The sequence below is a fragment of the Anomalospiza imberbis genome, chromosome 11 (assembly GCF_031753505.1).
Source record: "Anomalospiza imberbis isolate Cuckoo-Finch-1a 21T00152 chromosome 11, ASM3175350v1, whole genome shotgun sequence".
Lineage (NCBI taxonomy): Eukaryota > Metazoa > Chordata > Aves > Passeriformes > Viduidae > Anomalospiza > Anomalospiza imberbis.
Genome location: NC_089691.1, coordinates 20,764,611 through 20,781,390, shown reverse-complemented (window position 1 = coordinate 20,781,390; position 16,780 = coordinate 20,764,611). Strand labels below are relative to the sequence as shown.

At 43.3% G+C, this 16,780-nt stretch overlaps 1 protein-coding gene across 6 annotated transcripts in view; it reads right to left on the bottom strand.

Moving 5' to 3' along the window:
* The window catches only part of CNTN6 (contactin 6), a 125,974-nt gene that overhangs the window by 33,454 nt on the left and 75,740 nt on the right, over positions 1 to 16,780 (bottom strand). For all 6 annotated transcript variants that reach the window (XM_068202326.1, XM_068202325.1, XM_068202324.1 and 3 more), the window contains 5 exons: positions 15,792 to 15,894; positions 7,664 to 7,848; positions 5,391 to 5,527; positions 1,396 to 1,525; positions 269 to 419 (listed from right to left, as the gene is read on the bottom strand). In XM_068202326.1, coding sequence (XP_068058427.1) covers positions 269 to 419; positions 1,396 to 1,525; positions 5,391 to 5,527; positions 7,664 to 7,848; positions 15,792 to 15,894 — 706 coding nt within the window. The remainder of the gene's footprint in view (positions 1 to 268; positions 420 to 1,395; positions 1,526 to 5,390; positions 5,528 to 7,663; positions 7,849 to 15,791; positions 15,895 to 16,780) is intronic.

Below are 16,780 nucleotides of genomic sequence, written 5' to 3'. Positions count from 1 at the left end.
ATTCCCTCCAGCCCCGTGGCCGGCCATGGATGAAGTGATGCTGAGCACAAGCGCATGGATCGCGCCATCATCGCCCGCATGGATTTGCTCCGGCCGGGCCCTCACCCCGCTTTGTACCCACAGAGATCCACTGAAAGACAAAGAGGCCTCTGGCATTCCCATCAACGAGCTGCCAAAAGCAATCCTGAGCCAACTGTGCTTCAACCAGCTTTAAATGATGTCAAAACAGAGAAAATTCAGCGGCCCAGTCGCTGGTTGCTGCCCGTACCTTTTGTTCTGGCGCAGAACCTCTGAGCCCTTTCTCCAGGAAACAACAGCTCTGGGAGCAGCACTGGGTTTACAACTGATTGTAACGTCTCCTCCAACTTGAACAACAGACAGCTTCTTCACGGGGTTTCGGGAAAAATCGGGGGCTGCAGCTAAAGAGAGAGAAGGAAGAAGAGATGTTACTAAATGAACTTGTCAAATTCTTCTCTTTGAGTTCCGCCAGAAGATTCAGTGATTGTTTTGGTTTCTAGATTTCTGCAAAAGTAAATCTAAATCTAACATTAAAAATGTATCTAAGTACCAAAGAATTCTAATTCTGTTTCTAAAGATGTCTACCTAGAAATGTGTGCTCTGACAAACTTTCCTGAGGAAATCTGGAGACTGGGAGAACTTCTCTGTCCATGAAGGAAGGCAAGATTCCCAAGCAGGATAAACCTCACACTCCTGATTCAGCCACAAATATTCATCTGCAGAGAGTATTCTGTCACAAGCACAGCTCTACTCTGGCTTTCTTTTCATAGACCTACTCTGTTTTCTGAAAATATGTTTATTTTTCCAGCAGCTTATGTGAAAATTCACTCTTGAACAAGGAGAAAACACAAGACATTGGGTGCTCCTGAAGTCTGTGTTTTACCAGCTTCCCTGATATTTGGCTGTTGAGCAAAGTTTACATTTTGAAGTCTAGAATAGAATACTTTTACAATAGATGAGCAAGTTCCATTCATGTTCATCTCTGGTTATCATTAATGAGATTCCTTGTTCCAAATTACTTGTTTATGTCCATATTTGCCATATGCTCTTTGTTTATAGTTAGAACTATTTTCCCTGCTTTCTGAAATAACTTAAAAAACCTGCAGAATAACTATTAATAACTCAAACTAAGAAAGAAACAGCATTCATTAAACTGGTGTATATGTGATAATAAAAAAAGATCACACATGGATTAGATTCTTCCCCCAAGAAGCCATGAAATTAAACTTAAAAAAAACCACATTTCTATGTGGGTGAAAAGCAAAGAAATATCAGGTTTGAACTGCCAGGTGTCATCTCCTCTTTTCTTAAATTTAATTTTTTTTCAACTAGTGTCCTTTTTACTGGTACCTGAACATTTTAGTGACATTTACTCACCGATCACCCTCAGCTCAGCATTGGCATAAATGGTGTCATATTTATTTTCTGCCACGCACTGATAGAGGCCTGAGTCTGACAGATTCAGCGTGGGGATGAGGAGAGTCCCATTTTCTATTTGAATTCTTTCCTGATAAGAGAAAAACAAGGAAAAACATTGACAGAGCCAATGAGTGAACAAATAAAATGTTTTTTAGTATCACACTGATGCACCTGATCAGGATTCAGAAGCAGAAATGTTGTTTTCTAGGGAGCAAAGAGGATGGGTGCATCAGGAATGGGATGTGCACCTCTCTGTGTGGTGGTGGTTGTATTTCCAGCCCTCTGAGCTCTTCCAACTTTTCAGGAAATCCAGGCACGTGTTGCAGTAGTGGCTTTGGGCAGATTTGTCCAGGTTTTCCACGTGTTTTCTTGCACTGCCGAGCTGGGAATCTGTCATTATCCTTCTCCATGAAGGTGACACAGAAGGAGCTACCTGTAGGGATGCTCCACACTGGGAGCCTAGAGCATCTTCCGCCTGGATCCTGAGAGGCAACACCTCATCCCTGGCTGGTGGAACATCATTCCATCATCCCATCAGATAAATCTGATGGTGATAATCCCAGGTGATCAGAAAAGCTCCACAGGAGACAGAGTTGCTCCAATAACAGGAACATTTTCAACATCATCACACCCCGAGACACAGAAAAATGAGCCACTGGAAAAGCTCCACTGAAAACCAACACTTAAATTCCACTTGGAAAGCCCCAGGCAGCTGTTCAGAGCACAGGGAGAGCGTTCTCCTCCAGGCCTGGATTTCTACACACGCCAACTTTCTTCAGCAATTCTGCTGAAATAGAGGAAGCTGCACAGTGGGTATATTTGGACTAGAGCATGGAAGTTGGTGTATTAAAAGAAGTTTTACTTGCTCTGCTTTGGAAAACAGAAAAAAGCCTGTTTCATGCTGCAATCATAACTTTAAGCTAAATATCTTGTGATTTTACAATTACTACCCTCTGGAGACAATAATAGCTGTACTGCAAAGTGGAGCACTGAGGAGGAGAAAAAAAAAAAACATTCCCCCAAACAGATGAGTTTGGAAGATACCCAGGGGGAATATAAATCCCATCACCAAGTGCAAGCTGGAACAGCAGATATCACGGGGAGGATGCTGCTACTCATTTAGCCTGGCCCTCTGTCTCTGGAGCAGGAATGGAGGAGTTTGGAGTACACAGTTAGGGGACGCACTCCAGTGTTTGATGAACAGCCACAAGCGTCTCAAATGTATTTGTGAAGTGCTAAACATCTGTCACAGAATCCTAGGAATGGTTGGGTTGGAGGGATCTTAAAGCTCATCCCCTTCCACCCCCTGCCATGGCAGGGACACCTTCCACTGTCCCAGGCTGCTCCAAGCCCCAGTGCCCAGCCTGGCCTTGGACACTGCCAGGGATCCTGGGGCAGCCACAGCTGCTCTGGGCACCTGTGCCAGGGCCTGCCCACCCTCCCAGGGAGAAATTCCTTCCCAACATCCCATCTAAACCTACTCTCTGTTAGTTTGAAGCCACTCCTTGTGTCCTGTCACTCCAGGCCCTTGTAAATACTCTCTCTCCGTCTTTCTTTCATGTCCTGCAAGACCACCCTGAGCTCAGCCCAAAGCTTCTCCTGTGCAGGTGAACAATGCCAGCTGTGCCAGCCTTTCCTCCCAGGAGAGCTGTTCCATCCCTCTGCTCCCCCTGGAGCCTCCTCTGGGCTCTCTGCAGCAGCTCCAGCTCCTCCCTGTGCTGGGCCAGGGCTGGGGCAGCTCTGCAGGTGGGGTCTCACCTGGGAGGGGCAGAATCCCCCCAGCCCTGCTGGGACCAGCCCAGGGCATGGGGAGTTCTGGGGTCGGCACACACATCCAGGGCATGTTTTCCAACACCCCCGCTTTTCCTTGGAGGTCTCCTAACCCTGAACGGACCCAGCCCAAGCCTGCTTAGCTTGGAAATGTGATGAGAGCACAGCCTGGGGCTGCAAGGCTGGTGTGTGGCAAACTAATTAACAACATTACATTACTTAAACTCTGATCATTTTTTCTGAAGCTCTCACTACAGATATCTTTTGCATACTTAGCTTTACCTCCAGGCTGTTTGCTGTCCTCTCAATGCATTCTATTTTTACAAACATCCTTTGAATACAAAACCCCTCTCTGAAGCAAGGCTCGTGTTCCATCCTTATCCCAAATTCCCCACCGTTCTCTGCTGGCCCTTTTGAGCTGTGCAGACAAAGGGAAGAATAAAGCACGCCGTGCAGACGAGCAGGGAGAATGCTGGGGTGACCAGCCAGGTGGTCAGGCAGAGAGGTTTGACAAAGAGGACACAATCAGAATCAGCCCCAGGGTAAAAAGCATCTGGATGTTATTCTTCCTGGGAGAATTCTGACACGCAGGGTGCTGCGACAAACTGAATATTTTATTACATCTCCCTTGTACTTTCCCCTCCAAAGTGTCCATTCTGTCCATTGAGCAATAACATCCAGCACTTTGTTGCCTGAAGAATTGCATTTACAGCACTCTGTAAGTACTGTGAAAATGCTGGTTGAAAATGTGTCTGTGAGCGTTTCATTCCTCTTTATTGAAACGGTGCAATTGAAGAGTGACAGACTCTAAATATTACTGCTTTCAAAGAGAGAGAAACAAAATAATCTTGCTCAGAAAAAGGTGACAATGACTACAATGAGCAGGTTCAGTAAAATTGCAGTCCAGGTAAATTCTGGCTATTTTCACCAGATAGAGGTTGGGTCTGTTTAGGACTGATCCAGCAGAAAATTATATGGAAGATTGGACCCCACTCCAACTACTTAAAATAAGTACAACTAAATCAAATAAATGCTGGTTCTGCAGCCCAGCAGGTGCTAATTTAGCCCATATGTTTTGGATATTCTCCTGTATGTGCTCTTGCTAGGCAGGAATTAATCACAGAATTATTTTTTTCCATCCAAGTGAAAATGCCCCGCAGATGAGACATCATGTGCCCCAGAGATGCTGGATGGATGATCCATTAAAAAAAACAAAAAACAACAACAAAAAAAAAACACCCCAAAATAAAAAAAGGGAAACTTGGCCTCAGCAGAATGCAAAGAGCTTCTTATCATAGAAGTTCTTCTGCATGAGGGTGCCACCAGCTGAAGGCTGGAGAAGGATGTGCCAGAGCTTGGCCTCCCCAGGGATTTTGCCTGGAAGGTGGGCTCTCAAAGACCTGGCTGATGAAGGATCTGATCATTGTTCTCAAGTGTTTGAGCTCCAAACTTCCCCTCTCCTCCTGCACTCCTACTTCCCTTTCAACTTGCTCCTTTCAAGTGACATTTTGCACTTATCCATTTATACATTTTGCACTCTTCCTTTTACCTTTACGTGGCTTTCTTTGGATTATCCTTCTACAAAGCACAGAAAATATTACCCCCAAAATTAGCTGATTTTCAGAGCTGACTGATTAATTAAGGTAAAGGATTAACTCAGCAGGAGAGCAGCACTCTGCATGAGATCAGAGGTCCACCCAGCTACTGATTTGGAACAGAAACAGAAGGAAAGTGCAATTCAATGCTGAGCATTTTTCAATTCCAGCTCTGGAATCCTCTTCCAGTCCTTTGGCATCCTACCAGTTCCCCAAACTGCAGATTATGTCTACAAATGTATTTAGTGTTTCTTTCACCAATTATAATTCATATTTTTAAACCTTTCTATACCTACAGCCATATCTTGTAGCAATTAGATAATTCACGTGAAGAAATTGGTGTTTCTCTCTCTCTAAACTGCAATTTCAAACATATTCAATAAGGATGAAGTCCAGGAATTGAGGTTCTGTGTTGCAAAGAGTTCGTGCTATTACATTTATTTTGATTAATCATATTAATCTTTACCTATTTTTTTGAAACTTAGGTAATATACTGTAAAATTAAAATAATGACTAAATAATTAAAAAAACCCACCAAATAAACCAACAAAAAGATGAGGAAGAAATCAAAGGAGACAGGAATCTTACCTCTGACATGAGGGGCTGGCCATTTTTTAACCAGCTGTAGGAAGGGCTTGGTTTTCCTCTTGCCTTACATTCCCAAAATAAACTGTCATAGAGAGACAGAAAGGCATTTTGGATTTTTTTATCCCATTCAGGGGGTGCTGAAAAGAATATGCAAAACATTTTAAGCAGGAGAAAAATGATTTTGCTTGAGGTATGCTGCCATTAATTAATGAACTGAGCAGGGCTAATTAATATCTGTTCAACACATTTTTATTATACTGCAAGTGAATTCTGTACAATTCCCTGGCATTGAACTTTGGGGCAGGCTTGGGAAAATGTTAGAAATCAAGTGGTTAATGGGTAAGGAGTTTGGTTGAGATTTCATCTATTTTAAAGGCCAAAATGTGCAGAAATGGTGATCTTAGATGCCTGTATTTCAGGAAAGCACCAAGACATCTAATTTCTGCAAAGTCTTCCTCTAAAGAAATTCACTGAGGTGTAAAAGCAGAATTTGCAGGAATCACCCAGGAGCTCTGTAAACAACTGAGCCTCAAGGGCTGAGCTGAGCATGAATTCCTCTGGGCAGGCTGACATTTAGAGCTGCTGGCAGGTTAGAGGTAGAGGTGAGACCTGGGGAGAATAAATAACACCTCATTCCATGGCAGGGACACTTTCCACTGTCCCAGGCTGCTCCAAGCCCTGCCCAGCCTGGCCTTGGACATTTCCAGGGATCCAGGGGCAGCCACAGCTGCTCTGGGAATGCCATTCCAGGCCCTCCCCACCTTCACAGAGAATGATTTCCCCCAAAATCCCATCCATGCCTGCCCTCTGGCAGTGGGAAGCCATTCCCTGTGTCCTGTCCCTCCATCTCTTATCCAAAGTCCCTCTCCAGCTCTGCTGGAGCCCCTTTATGTGCTCAAAGGTCCTATAAGGACAGAGTTCACCCTGCTTAAAAGCATTCTAATTACGTTTAATTTTTACTACTCTCAGGAGGGATCACACAACAAGCAGTGTCCAGGAAAGTATCCCTATTTTTTGGAGACAGTCTTCCTCCAGACGAAAACCCCCAGAGAACAAAAAAGGAGCAAGAGGAAATCAATTACAGAGATAATTCACCAGCACACTCCTAATATGACAAAAAAACCTCATGCCAAGGTTTCATGAGTGCTGTTTATACATTGCTCTATGAACAGCTATTAATTAATGTACAAAGCACAGTTAATAAGCACATTGTTTTAGATTGAATTAACTGATCATAATTTTATAATTGCCTGTGCTGTTATCAATCACGTCCAGGTAATCTACTGAACTTAATTTTAATGGAACTGCTTGATTGACGTGGGGAAAAAAATTAGTGAGCAACGAGAGCAAAAACTACCCCCTGAAAGCAAGGAAATAATGAAATATTTAAACCAGCAGCAGACTGTTCTATTCCTGGTATATATCTTGATATTAGCCATGGCTACAGGAGCCTGGTAGCTTATCAGCAAAGCCTGCATCTCTTCATTAGAAGAGATTTACTTTAAAAAAAAAGGAAAATACTTGCCAGAGTCTTCTCAACAGATGTTAACTGGAGGCTCAGTCTTGCTTGCTGTGATTTTTTTTCTCCTTGCTGTTATGTTTCATTTTCTTTTTTTGCTTTCTCCTTTGAAAGATTTATGAGGTAAAGAAAAGATCTCTCCTCTATTCCTGTCCAAATATGTTGCTTTCCCTGGGTGTTAAGAGTTCCCCTAAAGAGACTTCATTCACCCTGGCTATGAGGGACCATCCCATGGACTGGGGCTGCAGGGAGCCAATGCCCACAGGAAGGGACGGGGAAAGGGAGAAGAGTCCCAGATTATCCTCCACTTTTAGCCAAGCTGGAAGGAGAGGGAGGAATGGGATGAGCTCCCCCTGATTTGTCCTCATGTGTTTATGGGACATCAGAGGAGGTGAAATCACCTTCAGTGCCACAGAGCAAAGGCTCCCAAATCCTTCCCTGCCCTGCATCTCTGCTGGACACCGATCCCCGCCTGCCTTTCATGTCTCACACCCGTGCACAGGGATTCCTCCCTGCCTTTTATTAACATTTCCAACTTCCCACACTTCCAATCCGAGCTTTGATGTAAAATATCTATATTTGCTGAGGCTGTAGCTCAGTGAAGGTCACTGAGAGCCCCCAATCAGTTTTTAATCAGCTTAACCTGACATGCACTTTCTACCTCCAGGAAGGGGCTGAGAGACTTCATCTGCACAACACAGCAGAACACCATCCTGCTCTTCATTAAAAATCAAAATTCAGTTAATCTGCTTACCATAGACAAGTAATTGACCTCTTGCAATGTTTATTCCTCGGGTGTTTCCTGCGATGCACTCGTAGGAACCTTCATCTTCCTGCTCAACGTTGGGGATTTCAAGAACTCCCCCGGTCCTGTTGTGTTGGATTTTCTTCGCCAAGGAGCTTCCATCAGACCTCTTCCAGCTAATACTTGGGACAGGACTAAAGAATTGTATTTATTGGAGAAAAAGGGACAGCATTGGTTACAGCAGAGGAAAAAGAATGTAAAATCCTTCCCTGAGAGTAGCAATATTTTTTAAAAAGAAATAATTCCTAAGCATGACATACAGAGATTCATATAAGACTGAGATTTTATAGCATGTCCAATTTATTTAGGAGCACAAGTCCAAAGCGGGATGAAATCCTCAGCCAATTCTATGATTTTTCCTTAGGCCAGTGTGTGTTTTCCCCTCAGTAACTCTTACTTGGGGCTCAAACCTGTTTTTAAACCCTGTGACACTGAAACAATGACTTTGCAAGTCCAAATAAACACCACAGAAGTTCTGAATTATTGACTGGTTCTCCCAGCAAACAAATTCCCTGTAGCACTAAAGGTATTTTCATACCCCGAAATAGGAAATATTGGCCGAGATTTCAAAAGATCTAAAAATACCAATAAATCTAAATATAAAAAATGGGAGCCAAGGTAGAAGAAAGCAGACAGAGAATTGAGTGAGGAGAGGAAAGAACAGAACATTGAGGCTGGAAAGAGATAGAGACAAAAAAGAAATATTTCTTTTTTCATGTTTTTGAAGCTTTCTATCATTTTCATTTATATTTGGATCAATGTATCCCATACAACACAAAACAGTGAAGTGTGAAGGCAGCTATAAATACATCTTAGATTTCTGGTAATATCACAAACCATAGCAGCCTCACTTTCTTGATCTATTATGTCACCAAAACACTTTGAAATATTAATAGTCATGGATTTCACAGTTGTTTGCTGTTTCTGCAAACTGAAGTTGCTTTTTCTAACAAATTCAATTTTGAGCTTTTTACAGGGGCTTTGGCTAAATGCTGACTTCTTTTCCACTGGAAGTAACATCCACAGCAACTGAAAACACAATTTTCATGGAAGTTACAAGTCCTTGTTTCCAGTCTCCAAGGTCCCTGCCTGCAGTGCTGACTTACAAAGGATTTATTCCTTTTTAGCAGAGACTGTAACTGCTCACACCTTAAATTATTTAAGTTCAAGTCCTTGTTTATTGAACAAAGAAATCAAGTCAAAATACAGAATGGATTAATTTCTTAATAATTCAGGAAGTTTGGGCCTGATTTCTGCATTTTGAGTCTGTGTGTCTGTGATGATAACAACTTCCCTCTCAGTGAGAAGAGCCAGGAGCTGGGAGAAATGTGAGTTCTCTGAACAATTTCCTACAAACAGGAGTGACTGGGACATGTCAGATATTATGAACCAGTCAAAGGGCTGCAAAGCAAAACTGAGATTTTATTCTACGTTTCCCCATTTTGGTTCAAAAAAATTCTAAAAAATTCCAGAACTTTCTGGACCACAGCCACAGTCACCACCACCTTTATTAGCTGTCCTTTCCATCAGGACCGAAAGCTATTTCAGATGCTGTTTCATACGATTCCTTCCTAGGGAATTTATAAGGGTTTGTTTTTCCTGAGGGAATTGTTAAAAGGTGCTGTCTCCTCCAGAGACCTATCACAGGGTCATTCTGGCTGGAAAAGACCTCCAAGATCATCAAGTCCAACCTTCCACCTGCTCACTAAACCATACCAGGAGGTGCCACATCTACTTGTGGTTTGAAGCCTTCCAGGGCTGGTGACTGCAGAACTTCAGTGTTTCTCTGCTTTTTCAATGAACCAATTTTTCTTAAAAACCAACCCAAACCACTCCTGGTGCAGCTGGAGGCTGTTGTCATGTCAGAAGAGCCCATCCCCACCTGGCTCCAGCTCCCTTCAGGTGTTTGTAGAGAGCAATGAGATTTCCCTCGAGCCTTCTTTCCTCCACACTAATGCTGCAAGCCAGCATTCCTGCAGGATTTCTCTACAGCCAGTTAGTTTCAGTTATTTATTCAGTTATTTATTATAAAGCCAGGTACTTTTGGCTGTTTAAAAGGAGCACAGCTCTAGTGGAGACTGAGCCTGGCTCACAACTGCTGTGCTCCAGGCAGCAAAAACAGCCAGGGGAGCTTCCCAGCCTGGCTGGGATTGAGCCACAGCAAGGAGAGCACGGCTGGCTCTTCAAATCCTCCTGCATATTCAACACTGGGGGAGCAGCAACTGTGCAGCAGCAGCCTGCAGAATGCCAGGAGCGTTTAACTACTTGCTTTAAAGGCGTCTCTTCTGGATTTAATTTTATTGTTTTTATAACAAAGAGATTAAAGGGAACCAACAGCCATATGGGAGGAAAAAAAAAGCAATAATTAGATGCATTCTGCCACCTGAAAGAGCTTCACCTCCATATTTTGTATTCTCTCAGCCATTTGTTTGCTCTCAGCTCTGGTTGTTCATGAACGAGGGAATTCTGTGCTGACACCAAGGCCAGAGGCAGTGCTAGGTGGGAAAAGGCCCCTTCTGTCAGCTTGGCCAAGGTTTGAGCAGAAGGCATTCTCCTGATCTCCTTCTCCACACCACAGACTTTTAATCACATCCTTGGGGATGTCTCAAGGCAAGCTCAGCTCAGTTTTGGCCAAACATGAGGGTGTTGGACACTCTCTCCTGGTGTCAGCTGAGCAGGAGGACAGAGAAACCTCGCAGCTCATCAGCTTTACTATGTTTAAAGACAATAAATAGTTAACTGCACTTTGTTTTCCTGCCAGGGAACCTGGATTTTATCAGGAGAAGGAATTCCTGTGTCAGGACAGCAGCTCCACCTGAGCTACAGGTAAAGGAGCAGAATCTGTCAGGATCCATAACTCAGCCAATTCCATGGGATGGACCTTCCTAGAGAATATCTGCATTTCTCCAGCGATGCCTCATTGCTACAGAATTCCCAGCATCTTCAATCACTGTATTTTGCACAAAATAGAGATTTTTTTGGCTGGTTTCACTTTTTTCTGCTGCTAGTTTCCATCTTTATAACCAAATCTCCTAACAGCAACTCTTACTCAGGCCATGTGAAACCTTTCAAGGTTAAAAAAAAAATAAAACCAGTTTGATTAAATTGGGTTTTGGGACAAACAATCTATTTAGAAATAGATGAAAGGAGTCAAACTTTCCTTTAGAAGTAGGTAATCCTGTATAAAACCTAGTGCAATAAATACAGCCTTGTGAATTTTTGTGGGATTGTTTTGCATGTTCATATTCCTTGGAAGGCCAGGACCTGTCATTGCTGCACAGAGCAGTGCCTGCCCTTGCAGCTTTGGGGTGGCCCTGCCCCTCATGGGTCTTTCTGTCATTCCATCCTTTCCAATAACCAGATTAAAATTATTAACTGCTTGGGCCTAAAAAGTTTTGGAGTACACGAAGAAACAATGAGTGCACTTCCCAAATTTATTACACTTCATACACAAAGTCTGGCTTTCTCCTGAGTAAACAAGAAAACAGTGCATAAATATGAGAGTGTCTTAGTACATAAATCTGCAGTTTATTTGAAACCTTCAGAGCATCCAGGAGCACTAATTTAATTTATATTCCACCATACAGGCAGCAGAATCACAAAACCATAAGTTACTAACTGGGAAAGAAAAGGAGATGGAAAATATTTTGTGGCTGGTGACAAGTTCTTGTCACAGCGAACGCGAAATTAATTTGTCTGCAGAATTAGAACCCACACCATGAGGGAGGTTTCACCTTTTCCAGCAGAGATGATGCATTGGGACCGTGCCTCATCTTTTGTCCTGTGCATCTGGGGGCCCTTCAAAGGGAAATTCAATCTGCATTTGGGATAATGAAGCCCGTGGTTCGTTAGACAAATGAGCCCGAGCTGAGCTTTGAAAGCTGCATCACTGCTGACACCAGGGAGAATTAGGATCTGAGGAGCACCATAATTAAAGCATTTAATTTTGGATCCTCCTGATGGATTACCTGAAAACAGCAGTTTTCTGCAAGGTGTTGAGGCACAGCCTGAGCTGTGTGAGGGGATCTGCTCATCCCTGAAAGGACAAATTCAGGCCTTGCTTTGGTCAGGGGGGGGCTGGAAACTTCACTTGTGGTGCCCAAGATCACCCCATATCTGGGATTTCAGAATCCCATAACTGACCCTTTTAAAGCTTCCTACATCAACAATTTGAGAATACACCAGAGGTGATGCCTGGGATTTTTATGTAAATTTAGTAAAAATGGTTATTTGGAACCCCCTTGGAGATGTGTGATTATCTCCTTATTCCAAGAGCTGCTAGAAAAAAACCCCTTCTGTGAATACATTTAAAGGAATAGGTGGGAACTTCCCATGAAAAATGAATATTCTGGGGTGAAAGAAATCTTGTTTTATATTATTCACATATGCTTTTTACAACCTCAGCTGGCAACAGCCCATCTGCAGGGATTGTGAACTGATTATTTCCCTTTCTTTGAGAAGGGAATGAAGAAAAATATAAACCACAGACAGAGTTTAATAAATATGTGCACCAGACATGGAAACTACTTTGCTTATTTTCATTCCAGGGACTATTCTTATTTGTGCAACAGAAAAAAAAGAAAAGTTATTTTGAGAGAAATCCACAGAAAGCAGCACAGGGTAACTCAACTGAACATAATTCTTTCCATGGTGCTCAATCCGCTGAAAGACAGGGAACAATAATTTGGATATATGGCATGATTAATAGAGCTTGATCCAAACCAGGACTTTTAATCCTGGCATAATATTAAACACTGTCATCGTAATGAATATTGGTGCAGAACACAAAGTCTCATCTCTTCTATTAAACTGCCACAGGCTGCAGGATTTGAAATAGTGGAGCCACTATTTCATATTTCAGTTTTCCCTCTTTCAAAGGATTAAGTATAAGGTGCAGTTTTTTGCCTGTTTAGATTCATCAGAGAGCTGCACTTTATCTTATAATCCCATCAGAGCGAGCACTAATTTGCTTTTCAAAATCTTCTGTTTGTGGTGTCTGCTCTATAAAATAAGATTCAAAGTCAAGGACTGGCCTGAGATCCTTTGTCCATTTGGGATCCATCCCTCCAAACCCTCTTTGCAGGGAGAAATTCTTATTTAACCCCTTATTTTCCTCAAAACAAGAAGAATTTATTGGGCTGGTAGATGATTTGTAAAAATCCTCAGTGATATTTTAATGTGAAGTGCAAAAAGAGCTTTGCAATAGATCTATGTGGAATGCACCTACCCCAGGGTGCCGCACAGGAGCAGATTTGGGTGACTTTGGGCTCCCCCACGTTAAAGAAAAGGCATCCTTAAGACGTTTCAAACCAAGTTTTAAACTCATCCACGAGCCTGGCCTCTCCTAGCTGCATTTGAACTGTGGAAGTGCCTTTTGAGCGAGGCCCAATTGGTGTGATTTGCTGTTCCACACAGAAAAGGGACGCTATTTCTCTAAATACCACAAAACTACTTTCATTTAAGACTTTTGCAGCCCAAAACCCCAGCAGGTTGCCTATGATCTGCCTTCAGCATGAAAGATTTCTGTTATTCACAGTGCCCAGGCAGCAGCAGCCGCAGCATTGTCGGAGCCAGCGGCCTAACAGTGTGAATATAGAAAATTATGGATAATGGGAAAGCAGTTCTGAAACCTGAGCGAGATAATAACCACCGGTGCTCGTGGCAGATCAGAGGTGCAGCTCAACAAATGCTGTGCTGAATTGATTTTAACATAAACAGACAATAGCAGGGGCCAGGGTTTTAGTGGAGTTTGGGAATCTGAAGGTGCTGCTGCGTTTAGATGGTTCTGCCTGCAATTGCAAACAGTTGGAGGCAGGAAACTTCCAGCTTTTCACAATGCTACTAATCACCTGCATACCTCTAGAAATCTGGCCTTATCTAATAAGTTAAGAGTGTTTCACCTGCAATCTGTTTTGCTTGCTTTATTCACACCTAAGTGCCAGCTCTGAAAGAAAGCTTTTCCACTGATGGACATGTTGGCGAAAAGGTGATTTAAAGCTCTGTTTAGAGAGAAAAAAACCCCACAGACTGAAACCTGTGCGAGATACTGAACTTCTAAAAATAAAATTTAAGAGGAGAAATTGTGAGAAATTTTCCAGCATCACCACCCAAGAGCTTCTGCTCCCAAGCAGCACCTCCAACACGGGGTGCACATCAGCAGTGTGATACCAGAGAGGATGTGCAAAGTGGATTTTGGCCGTGGATCCCTGGTATTTAAGCAGGATAACTCCAGGGAAGTCTGGCAGCACTGCTTTCAGCTGCACATGAAGAAGAAAATCTACATTAAAGCTGCATTAACCCTCTCAGGCATCCCTAAGCACTGCATAGAAGGGTCTCCCTGAGGGATCTCATTATCCATATGTCCTTTCAGTCCCCTTTTTACTCCTTAAGATGTTCTTAAAATGGCAAAATCTGTTCATTACATTTACATGACCCATCTTTACCCCTTCACTAAGATGTCAGTGCTTTGTACATCTCATTTTCTGTTTTTTTCTCTATCATTGTTCAATGCTTTCCATGCAACAGATGGAAATAAGAAATGACAACTTGAAACGTAAAGCCTGCACAGACTAACACACAATTAAGGAGGTATTTAAAGAGAAGTAGCTTGACAGTATTTGGGAAAGAAAATCAGCTTTACCGAGAGTGCTAAAGTCTGGTACTGCTTTTGGGCCAAAAAAGTGCATATGCCTTTAATAAAAATTAGCTGTATTATTAGTTTGTATAGAAATCTCATCTGAAAGGCAAGGCTATTTCAATCTTATTAACTTTTTATTTGCTTTATTTTTCTACTTGCCATCCCAGGTTCCAGAGGAACATTTGATTAATTTGTGCTGTCTGCAAGTCAGGCTTTTAACCTCTGGGAAAGCTCTAAACACTTTAAAAGCTTATAGCCTTAAAATGGATTGTCAAAGTGAACTTAAACTAAATAGAGGTCAACAATCTCAGGGTTATTTGGGCTTTTCCAAGGATGCTCAGTGGAAAGACTGGAGTTTGTGGGCTGGTTACAGTGATTCAGTCCCCTAGCTGCTCCCTGAATGCAGAGCAGCTGCCTGAGCCACCACTGCAGCTGGGAACAGGCACAGCAGTGCAAGAAAACGCAGGAAAATATAGGAAAATGGATTTTTGGAAGGAAGGGCTGCTGCTGGGTCTTCCCAGGGCTCCTCAGCATTGCTTTGGAGACAGGAGGGTCAGGACATCCATCCCACATACTCTTCAAACATAACCTGAATCCCCCTTGATTTTTAGCAAGGGAGCCCAGAGGAGGCTCCAGGGGGAGCAGAGGGATGGAACAGCTCTCCTGGGAGGAAAGGCTGGCACAGCTGGCATTGTTCACCTGCACAGGAGAAGCTTTGGGCCGAGCTCAGGGTGGCCTTGCAGGGCCTGAAGGGGCTACAGGAAACATGGAGAGACAATGGACAAGGGATGGAGCGATGGGACACAGGGAATGGGCTCAAATTGAAGAAGGGTAGGTTTATATGGGATAGTAGGAAGGAATTATTCCTGTGAGGGTGGGCAGGCCCTGGCACAGGTGCCCAGAGCAGCTGTGGCTGCCCCAGGATCCCTGGCAGTGTCCAAGGCCAGGCTGGACACTGGGGCTTGGAGCAGCCTGGGACAGTGGAAGGTGTCCCTGCCATGGCAGGGGGTTGAAACTTGATGAACTGGTTGAGCTTTAATGTCCCTTCCAAGCCAAACCAGTCTGTGATTCTGTGATGTCACACCAGCACAAAAACCATTCCTATTTTGATGTGTATCAGGGGAAAGGGGGGAATAACGCTGAGCGCTGTCACCTGGAGTCAGGTCTCATCTCGGAGTCAAAACTACTCTCAGGAAAGAAAATCTTTGCTCCTGTTTTCCCTCCTCTTCCCACATTCCCTCCTCCTGCTTCGAGCTGCACCCACGTGAGCCCCAGTTGCAGCCCAGTGCTCTCTCTCATTTCCTCGGGAACACACGGCACAGAAACAATTAAAGCAAGGTTAAAAATCCATAAGATTCACAAATCCCCTTCTGACCAGAATAATTCTAATGTGAAAGGAGCAGTGTTAAACCCCACATTTAATAAAAACAAAGCTCTTACTTTCCCAGGGCAAAGCATTCCAGTCTGACAGAGGAGCCCTTGGCTGCGTAGGTTGTTTCTGGAAAACGCACCTCAATCTTTGGCTCATACTCCCCCATCACACCTGTGGAACATCAAAACAGCTCACTCCAGCTGAGCCCCAGACCTTCTCATGCAACAGAACTTCAGGGTGAAAGGAAGGGTGGCATGAATCACTTCAGAGCCTCACGTTCCACCCGTGGCGAGTGGCACACGGTGGAGCAGGTTGAACCTCCTGGGTGGAGTTCAACCCTCTGCTGCAAACTCTGTGAAATCTCTCCATTCTCTGCATTTAGGAGTTGAAGAGCGTCACTTTATACACGTTTTACATTACAAGTCTGCTTGTTTTGGAGATAATTTTGGGTTCACACCCCTTATCAAGCAACAATTTTGCCACTAGTCACTCTCAGGGCACTGCGTTGATCCTATGTGCAAGAAAATCAGGAAATCCCATGTGCAAACTACTTGCAAAACTCTTAAAATTTCTTTAAAACATCCAAATGCGAGTTGCAGACTTGAGGAAGGCTGATGTAATTAGATGGAATTATTACATTTGAAAGTCTGGCTGAACATCTGATAAATCACAGATAATCCAGTATTAATTTAGGGCATTTAATTTTGCAGCAGGTTTGGGATGGATCTAGAAAACTAAACTTTTAGCTGAACTTCTTCAATATCTTTTATGTGTCTCACAGTGAAACTCATTCCAGCCATAGGGATGAACATAAATCAGGTATTTTCCTGCAGTGTCTTTGCCCAGATCCCACACAGAAAATGAACCAATTCTTGTTTTATATTTAACAGGCAGCTGGATAATATTGCACATGCAACTTCCACTGTTGCCTCAGGGGCTGCCAGCACTGGAGTCAATCCAAAGGCCAGCAGAGAGAATGGGAGAAGAGAAAGGGACAGATAGAAGGAGTCTGAGAAAAGGAATAGCATGATGAAAAGAAAAAAAGGAATCAGAAAAG